This window comes from Chaetodon auriga, chromosome 16 (assembly GCF_051107435.1).
Source record: "Chaetodon auriga isolate fChaAug3 chromosome 16, fChaAug3.hap1, whole genome shotgun sequence".
Lineage (NCBI taxonomy): Eukaryota > Metazoa > Chordata > Actinopteri > Chaetodontiformes > Chaetodontidae > Chaetodon > Chaetodon auriga.
In genome coordinates, this window is record NC_135089.1 from 20,426,516 (window position 1) to 20,452,769 (window position 26,254).

The following is a 26,254-nucleotide window of genomic DNA, read 5'->3' on the forward strand; positions in this document are numbered from 1 at the left end:
GGGATTTAATGAATGTAGCTGGTTATTACTGTTAATATTTCAGTGACTAACCTATTATAACTATTCATTCATCTTAAAATTTTTACAAAGTTAAGATGATTCATGGCCCTTACCATGTTCCACTCGAGCACATTGAACCAGGATTTTAAATATCAAACGGCCTCTACTCCACACGGAGGCATTTTGTCAACGGACCCCAAAAACCAACGAGCTTGCGCTGTTTTCACAAGGAAGTGCAGAGAAATTAATGCGCTTTTTTCAGCTGAGTTGGCTCATATCAGAAGCTGCTGATTTGTTGTTCTTATTTATACGACCTGAGATAAATTATTCCCAAAGTGCGTAGTAATAATCTGCCAGACGCGACACGCCAGACAATTGAAAATGCCCCGGAGAAAGGTAAGGCAGATGTTTGCTGCAGACTTAGAGCAGACTGCAGATCGGACACACAACAACATAACGTCATAGCTAATGTTAGCCAACGTAGATGTAAACATTACACTAAGTGGAAAAACCTTTGACTGCAGGCGAGCTCAGGTGCGATTCTACAAGATGCCGGTAATAAGTTGTTGATGTGTGTTGAATATCAATGTTAGTAGAATCACACAACTGAACTGTGTTTAGTGTTGTGCTAAATGCTACGCTAGCTAATGTTTATTGCTAAGTTGCGATAATGTGATGTTGTTTATTAAGTGTCGCCTCTTCGGACTATAGCTGGTCAGAATAGCTTAGAAAACTTGGGCTTTATGAGTTCTGGTCAGATCTCTCCAAGCTGGTTGAGAGCATGGAGATGCTGACCTCCGCTAATGTCGTTAACGGCAGCTTTAACTGATGAAAGGAACAGGCTGTTCTTTGAGTGCGCGGATGGAACGAAGCGTCCACACCAAAACAACGCTGTGATTGGATAGAATCTGGACAAGCGTTGCGCTCACTGGTCTGCTCCTTCAAACCCCGCCCCTTGCCGAATGTAATTGGTCGTATGTAAATGAAGCGTCTTGTTGTGGAGTTGTCAAACACAGTTAAGTCTAATGTGCGCTCGAGGAACATGCCGTGGTGTAGAGTGACAGTTCTTTCTTTTACACTTGTATATTGTTTGTCACTGTCGTTTAATGCCATTGAAATTTAGTTAATTTTTATTTGTTTTAAAGTAGCTTAAGAGTGATGTTATCAACATTATTTTGTATCTGTACAACATTAAATCACACAACGCACCATACAGTGTGCACTGGCATAAGGTATTGTATAAAACTTTTCTATTTGATTCATTGTATGTTTTCAAGTTACTGTACTTATTTTCTCTAAAAATATGAATCTGTTTTTGTTAATATTATACAATTGTAGCCCTATAATATCACACTCGGGTTGTTGCTTCAGAGGATGGAGGGGGCCCCAATATGTTATTTGTTCAATGCAAATGACATGTTGGCTCATACTTGAGTCTCCTTACCCCACCCCCACCCAGCCGGATTTTGGTCTGTAGTGGGGTAGGGTGAGACCCCGTACGCCTCTGCATCACCCCATTCATTCCGTGCGGCAGACAGCTCGGCAGCCTGCTATTTCGACAAATTATGTAGTAGTTTTTGGAACATTTCATGAATTAATTTGTTTTACTGATTTGTCAGGCGCTCTTGGCAATAGTCGTCTAATCATTTAGTCGACTTAACTGACTAAACTGGAAATCCACGCGGGAGGTGCATTCAGGCGTTGTGGTAAATTGGAACTTGAACAGTAGATGCAATCGGCATTATTCGTTGCGTAGGCGCTTTGTTACCGTTTAGGCACATTTTGAGCATTCATATATTTTTTAAGTTCATCGTGACGAGAGGGGGTGCAGAGCCGGAGGAGATGTGGAGGGGGTGATGCTCCTCCCCCCAGCATGGGATCCTTGTTGAATTATCCGCTGGTAAAACAAAAACCAAAAAAAAATTAAATACAAATCTTTACCTAAGTTGATGTGAGGCGCTCATGGTGACTGTGCAGACTTTTAGTTCAATAACGCAGACTGCCTGTTGTTGTTTCCAGAGGACCGCAGGCAGCAGCTCGGACGGGACGGAGGACTCGGATTTTTCTGCCGACCTCGAGCACACCGAGGCTTCAGAGAGCGCGCGCAGGCGCAGCAGCACGCGCCTTACTCGCGCGTCACTGCGTCTCAGCCAGAGCTCCCAAGGTAAACGTTTGTAAAATAATCCATGACAGGAAGTCAGGAAATTCACACAAACCAGTTATATCGCTCAAAGACAAGGACAGTACAGACTATGGGAGAAGAAACTGTGAAATACGAGATATATATATGTGTGTGTGTGTGTGTGTGTGTGTGTGTGTGTGTGTGTGTGTGTATATCATTTCACTTCAGTATCTGTTCAGCCAATAACTTGCAGGTTTAATTGGCCTATCGTCTTAGCTTGTATAACACCATCATAATAATATAGTTTTGACCATTTGTTTGCTGGCTTAGAGTCTGCTGTTAACGTTGAATTTGGGCTCATTGAAGTTCTAATATAAAGCTGATAATTTGTGACAGTACATCAAAGTCATACCGTGCAGTGGGTTTGGATCAGCCTTTTATTGGTTTAAAGGATCAGATATTGTAGGAATGACCTTAGTGTAATCACAACAGTTTATTTTACCTTTACATTACACCAGTGTATTTCAGAACTTTAGGAAGACCTTCATGAGCATCTTTTTCTTGCTGTGAAAGTACAATTTTCTTGGCATTTTCCAGAGTAGATATAATTAAACATATATTATATTGGTGTTTTGTTTTCTGTTCCCCACCACTCATGATGATCTTTAGTTACTTTGTTTTTATCATACATATTTATTATCATTAGCCACACAGTTTAGATGTAATTTGTGTCATTTGAATGAAGAAGGATGCTTTCATTCACGGACCATAGAGAGACTTCAAACCCCCCTCACTTCAACAGTTCAGCAGTAGCTATGGGCAGCTTCAAAGCATGAATGGGTTCAGACAGCTTGACCTCCCCCCACCACACACACATTAACTCTACTCCCACCCCCTGTGTGACCTCTTTCTGCTGTGGCTGCCAGAGCGGATTTACAGCAGAGAAAGAAAGGCGGACATTGTTTCCTCTGCTTTTTATTACTGAGGGAAGTTGGCTACACTGAGGTAGTCCTCGTGTATGCTTAGAAAGAGCTCAGAGGCTAGTTTTCTCCAAAAAGAGGCAGATTCAGAGGTTCAAGTCTTCTTTTCTGTGACAAGATTTGTCTCTTCATAACCACTGAAGCCATTCGCAACAAGTAACTATCTTGGTCTTATCCTTTTTGCTTGGGGTTGCTCAGTTCCAGACTGCTCGGGGATAAGAAATCTACAATTTGAAAGACTTTTAATGATTCTGTTCAGTGGATTATAAACAGAAGTTTTTGTAACACACTGAAATTGTTCTAATCTTTTCTTTTCTTTTTCTCTTATCTTCTCTTCTAGATAACTGCGGGTCAGTACGGAGCAGTTCTCCTGCACCCGTGGGTCCTGACGAAGGCCTGGATTCAGCAGCAGATTCGACAGCAGCAGCAGTGGCAGCGTCTGTCTTCTCATCCGGGCGCAGGATCACACGCAGCCAGCAGGGGGCGACAAACACTGCAGCCAAGAAGTACCCCCTGCGTCAGAGCAGGTCATCTGGCTCAGACACTGAGGCTAATGGTGAGACCAGGAGTGTTTCCTGTATGTCATAGACATTAGATGAAACATTACATTAGAAATGCTTTCAACGTTTTTTGTTAAGAGGAGGGACAGAACAAAAGGGAGAGTAAAAGAAAAGACGGGCGATTGGATGAGAGCTGAAGAGGAAGCTGAGAAGGCAGAGAAAAGAAGGATTGATGTGAAGTTGAGGTGGACAGGAGGGGGAGGAGGACGAGTGTCTATCTGCCTGCTTCATTCATTCATTCATTGCAGTGCTGTTCGGCTCGTGTTATGAGCCGTGCCTGTGATCACAGTGTGTTCCTGATTATAAAGAAGACAAATATGTCTGAACACATCCTGGGCTTGTGTTTTGTCACTGGGATGAATGAGTTGCCTCACAGAGCCTTCAGACACTGCAGGAGGTGGTGATCTGTGTCCATGAAAGCGGATTTATCTCTGCTCCGAACATTTGCTCATTCAATTTGAGCATTTATTACTTTGAAATGAGTCACATTGTGTAAGAATATTAAGAGTAATGCAGTGATACACGGTAACTTTAATGGATGAAAAATGAAAATGATGACATTTTAATTGTGTCTGTGTTTGTTTGGGCAATACAGACGAAAAAGATCAAATATGAGAAATCAAAGCAAAATTCTAACAAATTCAAACACAGTCAAAAAGCCAAGAGGCTCATCATGTGGGTCCCTGTGAGGAGAAAAACACACAATTCAGTCGCAAGTAACTACAGCTAATCACATGTGCAAACCCAGCTCTGCAAAACTGTTACAGATGTGACTTCAAAATGAAAACTCCTGCACGCTGTCCTCTTCACTTGAAGTCAGAGATATTTAATAACAACGTCTTGGTGCACGGACGTTCATCAGGTTATTTGTAACCTGATGAGGGTCTGATGAACCTCTGGTGAACCCATTAGCAACAGCCTTAGAGGACTGCGCCTATGCTACGCCTACACCTTTTTAAAGAGCCAATGGGTCGACTCATTCACCCAGTCAGAGACAGACTTTAGTGTTTGTAGCTCTGGCCAGCTTTGCTGCTTTCCAGCCAAGAAAACCGCCTCAGGAAATTTCTTATTATCATTAGCCCAATGTGGCTCCTCCATCAAATATGTTTCTGGCACAGATAGTTGGTACGTTCGTAATATTTGTACTCACTGGTTTATCAAATTATCCTTATAGAAACCAACATGATTACTGTGATCACAATATTCAGAATAACTTGTCACAGGTGTCTCTTTGCACCTGTGTCCGCTCGCTGCCTGCAGGGTTTCTGCAAGTTATTCAGACTTTAAATCAACGTAGTATTAGGAATGGTGTTTTGTGGTGTAACACAAAGCGTTATTTAGCATTGGTGGAGGTTTGCAATCTCACAGTTAAATAAAATTTGCCTGACATCTTGAATAGCCCAGTGTGACCAGAAAAATAGGAAAGGAAATGGGCTGCAATAAGTCCTCCCATTCACCACACTCTCTGAGCTCAAACGCTGATCCTCTGCTGCAGCAACATCAGTCTTTTACGATTGGATTTCTCCGCTGGCAGCCACTGCTGGAGGGTGTTAACTGCATCTGGATGTGGTCAGAGTTGCAGCCTAAAAAGATTTCCCTTAAGATATATTTGCGGCAATAGAGATGCCCTTATTACAGGACAAGTGGTAAAACATGTGCATGAGTATTTAGGCTGTGTAGGGATAGATACTGAGTTTTAATCAGTTCAATCAGTTTTTCTCTCAGTGGTGTTACTGCTGCTGTTGTCCAGCCCACAGCGTTTGCATTTCGCCCACTTGTTACGCTGCCACAACCCTGATAGCCATAATATTATGGAACTTTCTCTATAGTTTGTGCTTGGACAAACATAGTTCAATTACCCTTAATTAAATCATGCCCTTAATAATAGATCTTTAAGGTTCATGTTAATGTATTTTCTCTATGACAGTGATAAAAATGTTGTACATTTTTACCCAGCATTCTTGCATTCCCTCTCATTCCCTTTGTCCTGACTGGCTCAGCAGATCTGAAACAGGGGGCGGATCGGGACGAGACCCCTCCTCGCACCCCGACAGGCAACGCCCCGTCCTCAGAGTCAGACATCGAGGTGTCCAGCCCCAGCAACGACCTGGTGTCTTCCAGCAACGATATTGTAGTTTCCCAAGAGGAGGACGAGCGATTGGCCAAAGAGCTGTCACTCAAAGAGGCCGCCGCCCACGACCTTTCCCACCGGCCCAAACGTCGGCGCTTCCACGAGAGCTACAACTTCAACATGAAGTGTCCCACACCTGGGTGCAACTCACTGGGTGAGGGTACACAAACACTGCAGCATCATTGGATCAGATGTCCTGCTGCTGCGCACCAAACCTGAGCTCTCTGTGTCCCCCTCCTCTTTCTCTACCAGGCCATCTAACAGGGAGGCATGAGAGACATTTCTCCATATCGGGATGTCCTCTTTACCACAATCTGTCTGCTGATGAATGCAAGGTACACACACGCACATACACACACACACACAAAGGAAGCGCAGGAAGCTCTGACCGTTGTGACCATGTGTTGTCTGTTATGTCACAGTTTCTCTTTTTTGTTCTTGTTTTATTTTGTCTGACAACTATCTGCCACATTAGAATAAAGAATGTGTTGCATTTTTCATTCAGTTACTCTTTTTTTTTTTTTTTTTTTTTTTAGCTTTTTTAGTATTACTCATTAGTCAGACCAAGTTTCCTCTGTGGGAACGTCTTAGTCGTCACACTGCGACCAAGTGTCCAGTGGATGAAACTGCGGGAAAGCAACAGGCTCAAATTGAAGTTGTCAAGCTGCGAAGCCTCCAGGAACACGGAGGTGGTTGCTGTGGTGTTTCTGCTGCGGGGGTGGTTGTGACTCGTTTGTGGTAGACAGTGTTGATGTTTTGTTAGGGCAAGGCATCGACCCGCGACAAACAGACTGAGGAAAGGACGCTGTCTCACCGCCAGGACGAGAACAGACACTCCACGAGAAGCCAGGTAACACGCAAGCACTCATACACAGAGACACAAACATGCGCAAGAGCATCAGACAAGCATAACACGTGGCGACACATGCTCACACCTACTACAGACAGATACATGTACACATATATATGTACTTATACTGTGTGTAAGGGTAGAGAATATCAGAAAACGTATATCAACTGAGCAAGTTCATTAAGGTGAAGGCTGTGACCCCTCCTCGTAGTCATCAGTCTCCTAAAGCAGTGATACCTCAGGTCAGAGATCGTGTGTGTGGGTGTGAAAGGACTGGTTTGTAAATGAACCAGAGTTACAACCCCATTCCAAAAACAGTTGGGATGCTGTGCGAAATATAAATAAAACAGAATGTGATCATTTGCTGGTCTCTTTTGGCATATACTCAAATGAAAACTCAGTTGGCCTCATCAGCTTCATTGATTTTTGTAAATATCTGCTTGTTCTGAATTTGATGCAGCAACATGTTTCAAATATGTTTGGACAGGAGCAACTAAAGACTGAGAAAGATGTGGAATGCTCCAAAAACACCTGTTTGAACATTCCACAGGTAAACAGGTTCATTGGTAACAGGTGATAGTATCATGATTGGGTCTGAAAGGAGCATCCTGGAAAGACTCAGTCGTTCACAAGCGAGGATGGAGAGAGGTTCACCACTTTGTGAACACATGAATGTATAAAGGAGATTAATACATGGGACAGAAGACAGAACGCAAATCATTCATATACAAACTCCATAGGTCTGAATATGGATCCCTGTGGGATGCCGGTACAGATGTTAAAAGTAACTGACTGACTAACAATTATGAACCTTCACATTTTGTGTTCATTTTTGAATTTAACCAAGCAGTGGTGAATCAGCAATATTAGATTTAATGACTTTGACTTAGACTGTTTCTTTTTTGATCCCAATTTGGGAAATTATTCTGTTGCAGTATCAGTTTAAACATACAGACAACACAAAATATATACAACAAAGGAGAATAAGGATGAGAATGAAAAACTAACAGAAAAAGAATGTTATCAAAGAATATATCTAAGCATACAAAATTCTAAAAATATAACTTAGTATATGAACATAGAATAATAGCAATTGTTTAAAAATATAACAAAGTATAACTAAATATATAGTTAGATAATATGTATTAGAATGTATGATACATATTATATAATATTATAATAATATACTAGAAACACAATATAACTAAGTATATAAACAAGTACTTACAATTGTTCCTACGAGAGAGAGTGAGCCAGAGCTATAAACAATAAATCAGACAGAAATTTGTGCAATTGCAATTAATAGAATTATATTATGAACTAGACTCAGAGATGAATAGAAATTAATGTTATTTCTTCATTCACATACACATCTTTATGTGTCATCACCAGACATTTACATAGATGATAGTGATCCAGTGTTTGCTCAATCACTCTCTCAAAAGGTTTGTTTAAGTGTTTGCGTCTGTGTGGTCTCAGGCCCCTTCAGAGCGTCAGCTGCGCTATAAGGAGAAGGTGACGGAGCTGAGGAGGAAGAGGAACTCTGGCCTCAATAAGGAGCAGAAGGAAAAGCACATGGTAAGTGGGTGAGAAATGAATTCGTGTCCTTCATCTACCTCCCTCCTCTGCATACCTCCCACATCAGATTTTGAAAGTGTCTCTGCTCTCCCTCTCCGCCCCCACCGCCAGGATCACCGTCAGAGCCATGGAGCGAGCAGGGAGCCGCTGCTGGAGAACATCACCAGCGACTACGACCTCGAGCTGTTCAGGAAAGCGCAGGCACGTGCCTCGGACGACCTTGTAAGAGAGAAAACTCATCGTCACCTCCCTCCCTTACTCTTTCCTCCTTCCCTTTCTTTTTTGTCCCCCTCCTTGTCTTCGATATTCCTCTTCTTCTCTGTTTCAGTCAGCACATCCTCCTCTGCAGCCACAGGAGGAGTCTGAGATATTTTTGGTAGTTCGGACAATCACTTCCTGCTATCCTGTGTTTGTTTTCCTGTTACTTTGTGACCCATTTGGATGAAGAGCCATTGTTATTTTCAGTCAGGCTTACTTTAAACAACCACATAGATGGTAGATTTTGTTTGTTTTAGTCAGTTAACTGCAGACACTTTGTACTGCCTCTAATTTTCCAAAACGGTGACTAGATTTAGATTAACTGCAGTGTCAGGGTTAGAAGGTCAGTGTCAGGTTTGGAGGGTTGGAGGGTCAGGATTAGAGAGTTAGAGGGTTGAAGGGTTAGGGTTTGGGTTAGGGTTTGCTTCACAAGTTGCGACTGGTTTCTCTTTCACTACGAAATAAAAACATCTTGAGGATCTTAAGATAGATAATCCATCAGTGAACAGTGAACATTTCTCTCCACTCTCCTTGTCAAGGTAACGTTATCATTGAATGGTAATATATCTAGTCTTAAATTCACTTTCCTCCAATTTAAGGCCTTAAGTTTACACCATTTAAATCAGTGCTCTGTTTTCACGCACCTCTTTACCTTTCCATCAGATGAAGTCTTTTCCTACTTCTTGTAGTTTCTTCCTACATCTTCTATTATTTTTAGTATTGATTCATTTTTGTGGTCGGTTGCCTCCGCTGAGGTTTGCCTAAGTGTGATCTTTCATTCAACTGATTCCCTTCCCTGAATAATTGAGATCTTTCCTCTCTCTCCTCTCTCCCCTCTGCTTGCTCGTCTGCCCTCGCCACTTGTCCTCTTTGTGCCTTTTCACCTTTCCCCATCTCCGTCTCCCTCCTGTCCTGGCCTGTACAGGAGAAGCTTCGTCTGTCCGGGCAGGTGTCGGAGGGCAGCAACATGATTAAGACCATCGTGTTCGGTCGCTACGAGCTGGACACCTGGTACCACTCTCCGTATCCAGAGGAATATGCCCGCCTGGGGAGGCTCTACATGTGCGAGTTCTGCCTGAAGTATATGAAGAGCCAGACCATTCTGCGCAGGCACATGGTAAGGCAGCTTTTTCTGAGCAAAACAGAAAGGTTTTCTGCTTAGGAATCCCACAATTCAGTGTGTCACAAGATGCAAAAAGTACTATGTGATATTAGAGTGCGCCTGTAAGTGATGGTGCAAAATAACAATAACCAATAAATGTACTGTTAACTATGAAGTCAACTACTGAGTGTCTGTTACAGTATATCTGTAGTGATGGAGGGAGTGAGAGCTAATGTCTTAAATGTCTTGTTTAAGTATTGTTAGTAACTATTTTATGCAAGTTTCCTCGAGTAATTTCCAATTTAACGCAGTAATAAAAATCCTGTACATGGCATGCTGCTATTAAGAAATAACAGCATCACTAAGAAATTAAATTCCGAAGAAATTAAAGCCAATGAGGCGATGCCTCCTGGTCACACTATGTTTGACCCATCTGACAGTAGACGTGCTGATACAATACACCAAACTGCTGCACTCATCATGGCTGTCTTCTGGTTTTGCCAGGTTATGACAGTTTCACAAGCTTCAAGACCTCTGTGTTAAAAAACAGACAAGGTGTTGGTTTGGGCGAGTTTTACCATGATCCAATCCCAGTCGGCATTAGAATGTTGTAAAAGTCTTTAATTTGGTGTTATCAGACACGGCGGACACAGTTTTTGCCATTGTAGAGTTTTTGGACTCTCCTATTGAATTCACTTTCCCTGTCATGTTGCAGATTCAGTCTGCTGAGTCCTTTGTTTCAGAATTTTGATGATCACCTTCCTTATTTGCTCAGTTATCCCACATTTAAGGGAAGGGGAAAAAAAATTAAAATAACACCACTAAATACTGCAAATTCTTCCAGGTGTGGCACTTGCCTCTGCTCAATAACCAAAAGGACTGAAGTTTCTGGTCAGTGATGTTGAAGTATTACAGTGAAAATGGACTGTGGCACAAAATGAGTCAGGGCTATTGCTTTAGTTCAGACTATAGCCTCACTATCTCAGTGCCTAAGGCAATTCATAATTGTATTCCTAGACTCATGCAGACTCTATTTAGATATGCTGAATAACTTTGGCCTTCTGACGCAGTTTACACCGTTTGAGCAGCGGAGTGAGAGGAGCGACAGGAGGACCTTTTGCTGGACTTTGTGCTCTGCTGAGTGACTGAATGCTTTGGAGCTAAATGTCAAACAAATATATGGTCACAACACTGTTCTCTGTGGTAATCATTGCAATTAAAAGAGCTAAAGGAATTAGAAAAATTAACATCAGTAAGATAGTCCACTGGGATTTTGGTGGATGACTCATTCTGGGGACTAAAAGTCAGAATATCTGTCTCTTCAGAACAGTTTATTACTGGAGTACCGCTTTAAGCCTGGTTACAGACTAGACATGTAAACTGAACCTTACTCCAGAATGACCACGATATGCAACTGAAAGTGAGGTTTTTTTTATCCTGTATATAAACTAACCTCTGCTGCTTCCTCTTGTCTGCTGCATAAAGGCCAAGTGTGTGTGGAAGCACCCTCCAGGCGACGAGATCTACAGGAAGGGGAATATCTCTGTCTTTGAGGTGGATGGAAAGAAGAACAAGGTAATGGAGCACTGGGCGACTCCTCCTCACCTCCCCCCCGAAGGTCCACGAGTCACTGGGCCTCATGCAAGGACATTTTCATATTCTTCCCCGAAAACCTCTCTGACGTTCTTGTCTGAGTGTTCCAAGTTAGGCTCACCAAACTCTCTTAACTGCACAGACTTGCTGTTTCTTTCGTAAGTTTTTCTCATCACCAGAATAAGTGCTACATGGAGCTACCTGTTCTGCTTTATTACAACATGACGTGACATAGTGTCACCATTAGAAAACTTGAAACAATTAGAAAATATGAATATAGCCGTCAACGAAGTGTCACCTGTGACAAACAAAGAGAGGATGGTTTGATGAAGTTAGGTACTGAGAAACATCCTGTTTAATCGATGTGGTCAGTGACTTAGGTGGGAGGCAGCCAAGAGGACGGGACGGTCATGGAGGTGGACGAGACAGTGCTGTACAGGAAGTGATGCCACACTGTCGGCTGCAACGGAGGACGTTCCCCTCTCCTCACAAACACCGTTATTATTGTGGCAGTCATACATGAAATCTAAAAGCCTCTCAGTAAACAGACAAGCCACCATGATGTTCATATCCTGATTATTTACTCTGCAGTCTTTTTTTTTGTATATATTTAAAGTTGACTTGACTTTCACATCATAATAAACTCCAGATTCATTCAGATGATGGTATTATTATTCTGAAGTCAAACAAGTGTTTTGCCCCCTGTGGGGAAAGACGGTCTGTACGTGACTTGTCCGACAGGGCTGCATCGCTCGTGAATGTCACAGAGAAGATTTAAAAGATGAGGTCATTGGTAAATGCAACATGTTCTCTTGAATCACTTGAAGGCCTTTTGACACTTACAGTATCAGCAAAATGAGTATCAAGCAGAAGTGTTACTACCTTAAAGCCCATGTTGTCTGACTGGCTGTGAATGTCAAAACGGCCCTTGTGGTTGGTTCTCTGTAGTGTCAGCCTCTTCAGTTTGATGTTCGACCTGCGTCTCTGACCCCCCTGAACCATTTTTTTGTCTCCCATCTGTAACAAGCTGGAGGTCTGTGTGTGTGAGATTAGCCAGCTGTGTTTCCTGTAAGCCTTGATAAATGATGATGTCTGTGGCTCTCCCTCACAGATTTACTGTCAGAACTTGTGTCTGCTGGCGAAACTCTTCCTGGACCACAAGACTCTGTATTACGATGTCGAACCTTTCCTCTTCTACGTCATGACCGAAGCTGACAACACAGGGTGCCATCTGGTTGGATACTTCTCCAAGGTAACCCGCGAGCCAATCACAGCTGATTACTACATAACTACAATGTACAAGTCCAGTATTTTTAGAGTATTTGACAAGCATTTGACTGTTTTTGGTAGTTGGGGAATATTAAGTGACTTTAGAAATGGCTAATTTTGAAGTAATATACTACACTGTGTTTTCTAGCTAATGACTAATGAAACACTCATTGGGTAAAATAGTTTTCATTGAAGCTGTAGTAGAACTCCACCTGTTTAACCCTCAAAAATGTTGGTTTTCTGTCTTTGATGAAGGTGAATTTAAAACAAAAGGCATGTTGACATGTTATCAGTTCAGAAAGTCAGATAAGGGTGCAATATTTCCTCAAACTGCTTGCTGATATGACATGATGGTTTGAATTGTTCATGTACACAAACACTGATCAGCTGGTTCTGAACACTAATTTTGGTTACTGCATGTGCCCCCAGGACATGATTTCAAGTGTGAGAAGGACGTGAGCATGAGTGATATACAAGGCCAAAAGTAATGAGATCGGAAGATATCAGCTCAAAATATCAGAAATCTCCGATTCAAAATGATTAGTGCTGATGCAATTCCACGTCAGTCAAACCATCATGCTTATAGATTTTACGCTCCTCCTGCAGGAGAAGAACTCCTTCCTGAACTACAATGTGTCCTGCATCCTCACCATGCCACAGTACATGAGGCAGGGCTACGGCAAGATGCTCATAGACTTCAGTGAGTACAGACACCCTGTGTGTGTGTGTGTGTGTGTGTGTGTGTGTGTGTGTGTGTGTGTGCGTGCGTGCGTGCGTGCGTGCGTGCGTGCGTGCGTGCGTGCATGCGTGCGTGTGTTTTAGTCTCACAAACTTAACACTGGCTGAGGGACTCTGCACAGCACAATAACACTTGATTTAGGAGGCTGTTTGAAGCACTTGTTCCTCTGAGGAAGACCCTGCACACTCTTGATATTATTTGGCTATTACATGCATTCATTTTTTGTTAAATTATATTAATATATCCATATTTCTCACCTTCCCAGTGGGAGAATGAGATGCTTAAGAAAGAGTATCGCCAACCAAAAAACTCCTCTTTCTGATCTGTCTTTAAAGGTTACCTGTTGTCCAAGGTGGAGGAGAAGGTGGGTTCACCTGAACGCCCCCTGTCTGACCTGGGCCTCATCAGCTACCGGAGTTACTGGAAGGAGGTGCTGCTGCGCTACCTGAACAACTTTCAGGGCAAGGAGATCTCCATCAAAGGTCAGAGCTGGACCACATGCTCCAAAATGCTGCAAAGAGATGAGTGTGGGCAGCGGTGCATCCAGACCTCACAATATTTGTTGGTCAAATGATTCACTGTAAAGGTAACTGCAGGAATCCGAAAGCCCCAAAGAATACAACAATTCTTCCAACTGTATATTTGTGTTGATATGTGCATGCATGCATTCATGTGTGTCCTTCTCTGTGAATGAATCTGAGGCTGCTCCAAGTCAGAGCTCAGGTGATGAACAAAGGTAAACACACGCAGGACTTAATCTCATGCCAAACTGGGTCATCCCAAACACTTTCAGAGGACTGACGGAACATCCTGCTAAGTCAGTTTGGTTTCTTCTGGTTCAATCTATTCCAGAGAAAAGCCCTGCAACACCAACAAAAACAAGACTGACACTCTGCAGCTCTGTGAGGCTGAACTGTGGCACAGCGGTGGTTAGCATGTTAGCATGCTAACATTTGCTAATTAGCGCTAAATGCAAAGTACAGTTCAGTCTGATGGGAATGTTTTACAGGAGGAGGTCAAAAACCAATGTATTGGACAAGTTTAAAGGACTTGATGATGGGATTGCCAAAGTTATTACAGTTCGTAAGCCATTAGGGTTCATCCTCTGGGCACCATGTATATCCATCAAATGGCTGTTGAGAGATTATATAATGATACATTGTTTTAATTTAGACATTATGTTAGTCAAATGGCTTATGTGACAGCAGGTAACATCAGCACTTCTTCCAATTCCTGTTAAATATGCTTTTAATTCAGATGCCTCAGGCTGTTGCCTGAGAAATTAAAGGTGCCTGTAATGTTTTCCTGTCAACAAACAAAAGTTCTGTTATCATTTAGTCTTTGTCAGCAAAAAAAAAAAGCCTGTTGTGTGTATCTTTGAGGTCTAAGAAACATATACAATATATATATTTTTTAATTCATATTGTGCATTATAGGGCTGAGCAATTAATTGGAATATTATGGAATATAGCCAGGTGCACATAGTGCATTGTTTACACCCATGTTTACTAGTGTGCAGTTTTCTTTATTGTCACATTGCTACATTTCAATGTATGTTTCTGCCCTGTTAATCAACGGAAACGTGATTGCAGAAATGTGTGTTGCCTCACCATCCGTCTCACTCATGCTTGTGCATGTGTGCTCGATACAGACAGAACACAGACACGCATGGAAAAACGTTGCTCCACAGTGTTATTGTTCATCAAAAACTCCACATGGTGCCTTTATGTGTCTCTTTATGGCATTGATTTGAGTTACAAATTCACTTCAAGACCAGAATTATGCATTGCCATTGGTCAATTTCCAGGTGTCAAGCTGCTTTCTTAAGCAGCTGGAGCTAAATCATGACTGTTATTATTATTATTATTATTATTATTATTATTATTATTATTATTATTATTATTATTATTATTATTCAGGCCCCCTGTCTCTCAATGAGAATTCATGCTGTTCTAGTTAAATATGGACCGGTGGGATTATGAGCGTTTAAAGTCTTAGATGATCATTTATCCATTTGGATTTTGGAGCACTAATTACACATACCACAGTATGCACTGTGGACATCATGAACATCATTTCAATTGACAACTACAACTGACTAAGACTCAGTATTGCACTTGGTTTTAGATGTTCACTAATAACTGATTCACTGCTAGTCAGAAATCTTTTTGTGAAAGACGTGGTGAAAGCCTCAAATGATAGATTGGTCAGGCAGAAGTGAATAGTTCAGTAATAACACTCTGTTCCCTCCCATCAAAGCCTCTGTTTGTTCTCTTTTTCTTTTGAGATTGGGTGGAGAGTTAGAAAATGTCTTCATGTTATTTTGAATTTAAGATGTTTTCAGCTCTCTCAGAGAAATACAAATGACCCTTCTCAGTCATCCCAGTGTGTATTCAAAAGGCGTTCTCGCTGCAGTGCCGTGATTGGCCGCTCTGCCTCTGCCGTCCTGTAGGGATGAGCAAACATTGTGCGACATGGGTTTAGTCATCACAGGCCTTTTGATTACTTTTAACTGCGTTTGCACGTTTCACGTAGATTTGTCACTGTGGCCATGCCTTATCTAAGGTTTTATTCATTTTATATTCATTTTTACAAATTGGTCCTTGCTCATCTTTAAGCTCGGTGCTTGTTTCTGGCCTCTGTAGCAGCAGAACCACACCGGGACCGCAAGACTCAGGAAATCACTTTCTCCTGGCTAAGAAAAAACATTTCTAAACATTGTGAGCATGTTAGTATGCTGACATCAGTATTTAACTCGTTACTGTGCCCATGCACAGCCTTACTGAGCTGCTAGCATAACCATGTGCTATGTAATATAACTTTTAACATAACATAACAAGACAAACTCCTTGTATGTGGGAACTGACTTAACAATAAATCTCATTGGGATTCTCTCCCTTGTGTTCTCAGAGATCAGTCAGGAGACGGCAGTGAACCCGGTGGATATTGTCAGCACGTTGCAATCTCTCCAGATGCTCAAATACTGGAAAGGGAAACACCTGGTTTTAAAGAGACAGGTAGGAAACAAAATAATCAAAGTTGGTTGTTTATCGTTCAAGTTGAAAACTACTAACTGTGGTACTAAGAACAAGCACTCCTCAGCTTTATTACATATTTATAAGTTGTGTATAAGTGTAGCTGAATAATGCGTCCTCTCTCTATAGGACCTAATCGACGACTGGAAGGCCAAGGAAACCAAACGTGGGAATAGCAAGACCATCGACCCCACAGCCTTAAAATGGACACCACCTAAAGGGACGTAGAGGAGCTTCCTTTCACACTCCACCCAAAACACACACATACACAGACAGATCCTCCTCCGCACACTGGCATGCTCACAGACCCTGAGCCTAAACCCTCACACACACTCTTGTACCAAACGCTTTCAGCAGCTACAGCACAGTCAGTCACTGACAGAGTCAGCCGTCACTCTGGGTTCAGCAGACATTGTCATGGCTCGGGAAATTGACTTCAGTCCAATAAATACAGTATTAGCTCATTGATAGGATGCCTGGCCAGAAGATAAAGCTTTTCTGGACATAACACAAAACAGAGGAACATGAGTCAAAAGCACCAAATAGAGGAATGAGGGATCAGAAATATATTCTTTCTCTTAAAACCTGGCTCTGTGCAGTCAGTTTGTGAGATCTGGCTCTGCACAGATCCAAGCTTTAGTCAAAGGATCCATTTTGGATTTAGCTCATTAGTTTTTCCTTATCCATGCTGTTGTCTTCTTCTCAGTAAGAACATGTTTGCTAGACATAACAGAAACTTGCCGTGTTACTGCTGTTATTTAAACATTTCGTTACAACTCCACTCTCCATTTAAAATGACTGTTGCTTTGAGAATACATGCACTACTTCCCTTTAATGACAAGCCCAGGTGTATGGAGCCAAAAGAGTTCAATAATAATAAACAGATATTAATCACATGTGTAAATTATATGAAATATATGAATGAAAACAACAATTTCTAAATATAAGAAATTATTAAAACTCAGCTCATTATAATATGTTACCTCGTCATTCTGTTTTTATAATAGATATCATGAATGAGATATTATGACATTTTCTATAATTTCATGTCACAGTTCATAATGTCGTTTTTTATCCATCGTGTCACTTCTCATGTACATCTCCACTCTCAGTCCACACTCTGTTTTATAATGCCCAACCACCATCAAATGCCTTTCCAGAGTTTCCATCATAAATACATTTAAAAGACATTAACTGCCTCTTACGCTAGCATGCTACCGCTGCTACCAGATTTAGCCAGTTAGCTAAAGTTGGCAAAGAGTCAGTGTTAATGGCAGCAGCTAATATTAGTGAAGTCAAGTCAGTTTCATTTATATAGTCCAACATGAGGTTTTACGATCTGTAGGGCACACAAAACCATCTAACATTAGACCCTCAAATCTGACAAGGAAAAAGGGTTAATTTAGAGGTAATTCTACCACATTTTGAATCACAAGATATTTAGCTAACACTGCTATGACTGTTTCGAAACTCATGAGCTAGCCTAGCTAGTTAGCTGGCTAGGCAGGTAGCTTGAGCAGCCTTGTAGACTAAGACTTGAAAGCTAAAGAGGTTTAATTTATGTGTCTTTGTATTATGTTAATTTACATCGGTGGCCTCTAGTTGGGTGATTCAGACGTACTTTGGCTAACAGGAGCTAACTGACTGAATCTGCTAGCAGTTAGCTTGTGTTGTTTGGTAGTTGTGTGATTGGCTGAAATGGGCAGTGAGTGAGTGGGCGGTGACAACACCACTGTCAGGAAAAGTGACATAAAATAAAATGCGTCATTATGAAATACAATTGGATATAAAATAGAAGTGTCATTGGAAAAAAGGGTATTTTGAAATGAAATGAAATAAATGATAAATGATTGATGATTTCTTTAGTTATATCTCTAATTGTTGGTTCATTTATATATTTTACACAGTTTTTAATTCATGCCTGTTATAATTATATAAATATTGAACACTTTGGGCTTCAATACAGGAGAAGGAGGACTTTGAGGTTCAAACTAAGATTCTTGTCTAACATAAGGTATGACTAAAATACAAAATAATGAGCTCTGTTGAGCCAATGATGTCAGTCGATGTATGATCACCACTGATATCTGCTCAACCTCATCTATTATCTGAAATGTGAAAGTAATTGCGCATTGCTAGTGCGCCTCCTCCCAGACAATCGATTAGCCTGGAGCACCAGGCACACCCGCTAATCCAATCTGCAACAGCCGGCACTGACCCTGCGATGGCTTTCACTCTGTTCTCGAGAAGCTCGACGCAACGCAAGTCGGCAGAACACTGACTCATGCAACGTGTTTGGCAGACACAGACCAGCTGTTTGTGATTAAAGAGGCCACGGCCTCCATTCAGAATGCATAAAGTTTCTAGAAATAGGAGCCCTGACCTTAATTTACCACTCAGCTTGCAAGCATAACAAGAATGGCCCAACACAGATTTGAAAAGACTTGAGAATGAATTTGATCATTTCTTTGAGAGCGGCAAAAAAAGTTGGAAAAGCATCAAAAATATCGATGTTCAATTGTCCCCATGAACAAAATATTACCTAGTTTTAACTGTATTGAAGAATGGGCATTAGCTGCTGAGTGATGTTGCCTCACATCATATTGTACATCCCATCGACTAAAGTTTTTACAAGTTTTGTCTGAAAAAAGTGCAGATTTTGAAATGGTGTGAGGACTTAGAGTAACTGGTCTCGGGTCAGATCTTTTACCTTTTTCACAGATTGTCTTTTTGTGTAAGAAAGAGGTAGAAGAAATGGCATACAGACCTGAGTGTAGAGACATTTTTCTAATGCTGACAGCGGCTGTTTGAACCCAGAGTCAATCAGTATCTCAGTTTATCTCTCATGCTACAAACAAACACACACACACCATGTCCAGTATTTAACCCATCACAGCAGTCAGTCAGTTAGTCAGGGAGCTATAGCTGCCATTGGCCATGTTTGGACCATGTTATGTGACCAGGATGGGATCTACCTGGATGTGTTTCGTGACCGCCTGTCTTCCCTTCTTTTTCCACCTGTTATCTTGGTGACGGCTGTGTTGTTTCATGATGTCTGCAGTTATATTCTGAGCAGTGAAGGTGCATGGGGGATCTCAGCTGTTCGGGATGTTTCAGCTCACGAACATGTTGCTGTTTTTTTTCTGTGTCCTTTTTGGTGATTTGGTTCAAGTTGTCACTGATTTTTTTTACTTTTTCTACCTCTAAGGTTTACCACTGTATAAAAGCTAGAACAGCCCCATTTTAAGCTTGTTTTATTTTCTTTTTGTTCTGTGTGTTAACATGTGAAACTATGTAGCTGTGTTCAGCCAGCAAGTGTTTTTTATTAGATTTTTTTTAAAATATGCTATTTATATTCTCAAAAAAATGTTAACTGCGTAGAACGTAAAAGACAAAGTCTGGTAGAGGAATGTCTATAGGACCAGCTTCCTTGTGAATATAAATATTTATCTCAAATTTTATGTAGATTTGAATGTGTCTAGAAGCGCTTGAAAGGTACAGGAGAGATTATCCCAGACATCTCCCACCAACAAAGACAATGACAGAAGTCAATGACATTTCAGAGGTTTCTCCCCTCTAATCAATAGTGATGTATGATTTAACCAAAACATGTCACTTTTGCACAGTCTCTATTTGTTAATGGCTGCTGCAAGCAGTCAGCAAAGTACAAGCACAACCTTCTAGTGGAAGACTAGTAAACACGGTCAGCAGCATTTTTGTATTACTTTTGATTCTTTACAGTCCTCTGCATTTGAGAGAAAACTTCTTTTATTTTATTCCCAGTCTCCATATTTATTGATTTGGACCAACATGTTAATTTTATAACCAGCTTTTCCGATTTATTAAAGGATTAGTTTGGTATTTTGGGAAATATGTATATTCACCTGTTTGCCGTTTGATATAACCCTCATGTATGGATGCTAAATATCAAGCTGCTTAGCTTAGCTTAGCTTATTTTAGCAGAAAGAATGGAAACAGGGAAGCAGCTAGCCTGGCTGCAGCCCATAACCCCCTGTAAAACAGCAAGTTGTCTTTACTCATTGTTTTTTGTACACATAGTACAAACAGGATGTAATTTGTTAATTAGTGAGCTTTGGAAGTGCTGGTAGGTGTTTCCAGTCTTTATGCTAAGCTGAGATAACTGGCTATGGGCAGTCGCTACATATTTTACTGTACAGACACAAAAGTGGTGTCAATTCTCGTCAAGCTCTTGGCAAGGAAGTAAATACGTGTATTTCCCAAAAATATCAAACTTGTGCACAAGCTAAGACAGTGGTGACAGTGGCTGTGAAATTGGAGGTGTGCGGCCAACAATGTCAGATTGAATCAACTGTTTTTTGTTTTTGTTTTTTTTTTTTGGAATGCTATTTTGTTCAGTAGCTTTTGTGTCACAATTTCAGATGTGGAGGAATCCTTTTCCTTTGCAGACTACAGCCTAGAGTTACATCTGTCTTGCCTTCTTTCATAGTGTAACAAACGTTGCCTTTAAATTCTGTCAGGTTGAAGATGTTTTTCATGTCTTGTTTCCTTGTTTTTTAATGTGATGTTTCCTTTGAACCATCTGTGGATTATTTATCTGTGTTTTACATGTTTCTGTTTTCTCTAATCCTGTGGTTGGTTTCCCTGTCTTTGTTTGGGTCTTACATGAAGGCGTTCGGGAGTCACGTCACTGACTGGCAGATTTCAAATCAGGCCATGCATTTCAAAGGACTACATTTATCCTTTTAGCACCTGTTTTCAATAAACCTCTCTGAAATGTGCCACTGACGGAAATTACTCGACTGAGTAATGCAAGAGTGTAGTTTTTTTTTCTTTGCCAATTCTTAAGTGCATTTATAGTAAAGTGCTCTTACTTTTTAAAAGACTTTCAAATGAAAAATCCATCCTAAAACACATGATGATGTTCTATACATGACCAGGCCAATTAGTTTCTGACTGTTCTTTTGTTTTTGTTGTGCCGAGGTGTTACCTGCGTAGGTGTGATGGAGTGGAGATGGAAGTTTCGGTCCCTCACAGTGAAAGAATAAGGGCTTCTTTTTACACCTGCATACGTTGCTGATATTTAACGTACAAGGACAAAGAGAGAATGTTTTCTATTCTCCAAGTAGCAGAAAATAGATTTTTCTTCACTGAGAAAGTTTCATTAAATCAAAACAACAAAGTATTTCCCCTTAAAGATTAGCCTTTTGGGGCTTTTTTGTTTTGTTTTGTTTTGTTTTTTTTTTTGAAAACCTGTCGGTCTTATGTTACAGTCCATTTTTATTTCTGTCATTTATTTTTCACCCTGTTGTCTGGCAGTTTTCTCTGTGCCAGTGGCAGCTATAGATGGGCAGCTTCAGAGCACCTTGCTGGTTATTCACACATCTGAATAGTATCACAGTTACTTAGAGAAACCAGAGGCATTCCATCACCTTCCATAGGCCACCCGTGAGCTTTTGCAGTCCTGCACCCTGCTTCCTATTTAAACGACGCACTCAAAGCCGAGACAGACAACGGTAGCGTGGCATCGATATGTAGCTCAGTTGTGCTTTTGTACTTGCTTCTCTCCCCTCTTTCCCCCTCAATAAATGCAAATGGTGAAACACATGGTGAGCTTTGTCTCATGTTTATGTGTGGGCTGTTTACCCTGACAGCATCACGAGAGACCTGAGTGGGTTGAAGATTGTTGGGGCCTGCTCAGTTAATAGTTAATAAGGAACGTATAGACAAATGGCTAATAAAGTAGGTGTCATTCTGTCATCTGTCCACCATAACAAGACAAGCCTCTGCTCGGCATGAAAGGTCTGTGCTGAGATAAAACTGGGTGACGCAATGTGCAGCCACAGATGAGAGCAGCTGTCCCTGAGGTGGACTTAAATGTAGAAAGTCCAAGCCTGCATCTGCATAAAAACTAAATAAATCAATAAATTGAATAAATCACTGAATAGAATATTCTAGCTCCTTTTAAATAGAATATTTAAAAACTTTGAGGTGTTGTGGAAAATGGGCAGCAAGGAGTGAATGTGCTACAACATGCAACACTGCTAATTCTTTAAAGTGACACACTTTTACAACCCCATTCATGGTGGGGTGTAACCCTGATGATGTCATAGTGATGTCATCAGGGTTATCTCAGCTTGTTCTTGGGAGCCAACACATGAGCTCACATTTAATTCCACACAGATTTGGATTTGGATGTGGGTGTTTGCCAGGCAAGGATTGGCTGACAAAGGATTGCATTATGGGAAATGTGGTGTTTTTTGAGTTCTACCCGTACCAAGGACTAAAAGTCAGGATATCTCTGCTTCTGCTGCTTCAGTTATGGCTGTTCTTTAAAAAAATAAAAAAAATTAATTAATTAATTAAAAGACTCTGTCCGTTTTCGGGCCCAAAGGTTTTTAGAAGTGGAAAACTAAATCACTGGAGAGCTCCTTTAAAGGATCATGATGTAAGCATCCTTTTTTCGATGTGTAATACAGGAAGTAGAAGTAAGTAAGTAAAGTAAAGAAAAGGCTCATGCTTCTTTCTCATCAAATATAACACTAGAAATATATAAATGTGTATTTATTCAGAGCAAAAGCAATCACAGACATGTATGTGAACAAAATACGATTTTATTCATTAATATGCAACATTATGTCACTTTTATATTAGCATGGAGTTATTAGCATGATTTTTTCCCCCACAAGTAAATTATTTGTCATGCTGGTCTATCCCAGTCACACTGAATATTCTACTCAGTGACTTTCCACTTCACCAGCATGATTCTTGACAGTGGCACCACAGAATAAGACACACTTTGCTAATGTTGTTAGCTTTAATGGATTTAACTAGAATAAGCAAACTCTTAAAAGACATAAGGGTTACAATAGTTTTAAATATGACTAAATATTATTAATAACAATATAGATTATAGTTCAAAGTGATGGATAGGCAATGATGTCAGCAATTCACAGCAGCTTAAATTAATTTCAGTTAATTGCAACAGGTGTGTGGACAATCTGTCCTGGTCAGACTGTGTAAGACTCTATGTCCCGTTGATCAACAACATAGGACTGAATAGGACATTGTAGTTCAATCTGAGCTTTGATTATGGTTGTTAAGGTGATTTTTGTTTCATTTTTCATCTTTAGTAAGAGTCAGATTTCCATTCCTCTTCCATATCTAGAAAATGGAGAGGAAAAGATCTAATATTAGACTCGAGGGTTGACACAAACCACAAACTCAAGCAGGAAAACTTGATAAGGTGAAGGCATGAAGAATCAATCACACGATGGGATTTTTAAAAGCAAATCATTTTCCTGCCCAAATAAATGTGCAAAGATCAGTAGTGGTTGACAAAGAGATAAATCACAGATTGCTGGTTCTTACACCAAAAGAAAATTAAAATTCCAGTGAGGAGTTTGCATTACCTCCATCTAAACTCCTTTTGCCCATGAGTCCAACAAACATCTCCCCTTTATTTCCTGACGAGGACGGAGAGAAAGAGAGGGTCAAAGGAAACCAAATGATCTCAAAACTGGTGCTAAAGAGAAAAGAAAAGCAGGACAACACTCATAACTTCCTCATGATGTAATTATACTCACTTTTCCTGCCCAGTCTCACAAGTTGGGATGAGCCTGAAATGAAAGTGTGATGGAAATGCTGTAGTGATAATAAAACGGTAGACTACAACAAGGAAATCGTTATACAGATATTAACAGAGATGAAAATAATACCACAAAGTACAATATGGTACAACTACAAAAATACTATAAATTCCCCATATGATACAATATTTGTTTGTTTGTTTGTTTGTTTGTTTGTTTGTTTGTTTGTTTGTTTGTTTACCCGAGCTTCTTCCCATCAAGCCATGGAACTGCTGTGCTTTGGACCGCTTGATGAGGTCTGCCAGCCGGATAGTTACTCCTCTCTCCAGCGGGTAGCCCTGCACACGCACACACACACACACACACACACACACACACACACACACACACACACAAGATAAAGGCAGTTGTGTGAGTCATTGCAGGTTTGGGACTGGAATAAGGGATCTTGATGGTCAAGGTATTCCTTCTGTAAATCATCCAGTCCCAGCTGTCTGGTGGACTGGTGCTGTCCATGGTGCTGAAGGTTTGCCACGTAATTGGCTCGTTTAAATGTATTTAGATTAATGAAAAGTAGAGCACTGTATATACAAGGGCATCATTTTCATTGTGGATGGGGGGACATGCCTTTTCCCATTTCTGTCCCCTTTTACAGTTTCATTAACTTGGTAAAATCTCTCTAAACCTTCTCTCCAGCTGTCAACATCCAGATGAGTGAAGGAAAGAGGTGAACAAAACATCCCTCCATTCATCTGCCTTCAGCTATCACTGTGCGCTCGCAGCAATAACGAGCAGCAGCCAGGGAGCTGAATACTTTCTTTTCCCCGGGTTTTGCCTCAGGGGCTGCACACAATCCTCTGAACAGTGGAGGCTGTGCCTGCAGCTTGAGAAGACTGTAGGCACAGTTCAGGGCTGATGGAATGGACGGATAAAAACATTACACACATTCAACACTGATTCATTGATCAAAGTATGAGGTCTACAGCAACAAAACTAAACATTATTTATACATAATACAACAATTTACACAGCTTTGTATTTTTCTATTGGACTGCCATTAATTTGGGAAGCACGAAAATAAACTTAAAAATAGTGTATTTGTTTTCTATGTAGATGGAAATAAGGAAAATGCAGGATTCACAAATTTTCCGGGTTTTTTTTTATTTTTAAGAAGAAGAAAGAAAACCTGCCCCTGACTGCATATACTGTGAATGCTGTTGCGCTGACGTTCCCTTTCCGCAACACACTTCTCAACTGCCTCAACCACTGTAATAAAAAAAAAAATAGAAGAAGAAGAAGAAGAAGAAGAAGAAGAAGAAGATTCAAGATTGCTTTTATTGTCATTGAGCATGGACATGTCAATGAAATTTGAAGAAGAAGAAGAAGAAACCTCATATGTAACTTGTTGGCTAAGTTCTATCCATCTTCATTTTCTTGTTTGTGACGCAGGGTTAAAAGGGGTAAATATGCTGTGGCAGACTTAAGCTCCTGTTGCTTTTCTATGTTTTGTTTCTATGTCTTTTCTATGTCCACTGCCTGCTGGTGGATCTCCTGCAGCTCTCGGGAAAGCAAGTGATCCACCGGCCAGTGACCGGGCGTCGCTCTCCGCGGTGCTGAAACGTGAGCGCCGGCTCCAAGTGCGTTGAACAAACAGAAAATTGGATAAAAGCAAGATAGTGGAGCTGTATGTAACATAATTCATCTGACAGCGAGGGGAAGTGCGAAACCATGTAACACAGCTTAGAAGACAAAACTCTCAGAAAAAGTCTTAACTTGGTGCAAAATGAGGTCCGTGTGATGTGAGAAGTGTTAAATAGCAGCATGAAACTATTATGATGCCACTATTAACTTCCACACACGTGCGTAAAGAATTTCACATTTTTCATTAAACGGCACCGAAAGTGAAATAAACCTAAATCTGTGTGTGAATCCGTCTCTGATGACGTTTGTTTGTTACCTGCCACTTCTCCACCGTCCACACCTCTCCGTCCTCCTCTTCGCTGGAGAGCGGAGAGCCCAGCGCGCCGAAAACCTGCACGAACACGACCAGCAGAAACACGACTGCAAACTTTAAAGCTTCCATAATCACCTAAAGGTGCCAAGATAAAAAAAAAATGGCTGCAGATTGTCAAGACAAACTTCCCCGATCAGGACGCATACAGCAGCCGAATAACTTCAAACAACAACAACGTGTACGTGGCTCTGCACTTTGCGCGCTGGTCCTGAGTGAAGGTCTTCGTTTGCTCTTATAAAGTCCCTCTGCTCGCTCCTCCCCACTTCCTCCAGCCTGATATTAAACGGAATATATCCTGCAGGCCAGACTTTTTTTTTTCATTGTCTGACTCAGAAGTGATGTGGACAGTGAATAAACTTCACCTTATCTAATTGACCACTTTCCAAACTGTGAGGGATGCATGTGTTGATTTGTTTTTCCTGTAACTCACCTGTGATTTTGCTTTAGTCCACATG

At 41.0% G+C, this 26,254-nt stretch overlaps 2 protein-coding genes across 3 annotated transcripts; one reads left to right on the forward strand and one right to left on the reverse strand.

The window, feature by feature from the left end:
* The first annotated feature begins 208 nt into the window (after positions 1 to 208).
* LOC143333713 (histone acetyltransferase KAT7-like) lies at positions 209 to 21,809 on the forward strand. Of its 2 annotated transcripts, none has more exons than XM_076751933.1 (15): positions 209 to 396; positions 2,020 to 2,164; positions 3,443 to 3,658; positions 5,666 to 5,947; positions 6,046 to 6,128; positions 6,557 to 6,643; positions 8,123 to 8,221; positions 8,333 to 8,422; positions 9,405 to 9,596; positions 11,067 to 11,156; positions 12,286 to 12,426; positions 13,050 to 13,143; positions 13,518 to 13,664; positions 16,093 to 16,199; positions 16,347 to 21,809. In XM_076751933.1, the coding sequence occupies exons 1-15, from the start codon at positions 382 to 384 to the stop codon at positions 16,443 to 16,445; spliced, it is 1,887 nt and encodes a 628-aa protein (XP_076608048.1). In that variant the 5' UTR covers positions 209 to 381; the 3' UTR covers positions 16,446 to 21,809. The 2 variants fall into 2 exon arrangements, with proteins under 2 accessions (XP_076608048.1, XP_076608047.1); XM_076751932.1 differs by having other exon boundaries at positions 220 to 396; positions 8,333 to 8,443.
* Positions 21,810 to 22,794: 985 nt separating this feature from the next.
* LOC143334484 (uncharacterized) lies at positions 22,795 to 26,007 on the reverse strand. The gene is made up of 5 exons (XM_076753303.1): positions 25,743 to 26,007; positions 24,027 to 24,123; positions 23,783 to 23,815; positions 23,609 to 23,662; positions 22,795 to 23,360 (listed from the first exon to the last, which is right to left on the reverse strand). The coding sequence occupies exons 1-5, from the start codon at positions 25,866 to 25,868 to the stop codon at positions 23,326 to 23,328; spliced, it is 345 nt and encodes a 114-aa protein (XP_076609418.1). The 5' UTR covers positions 25,869 to 26,007; the 3' UTR covers positions 22,795 to 23,325.
* Between the last annotated feature and the right edge of the window lie 247 nt (positions 26,008 to 26,254).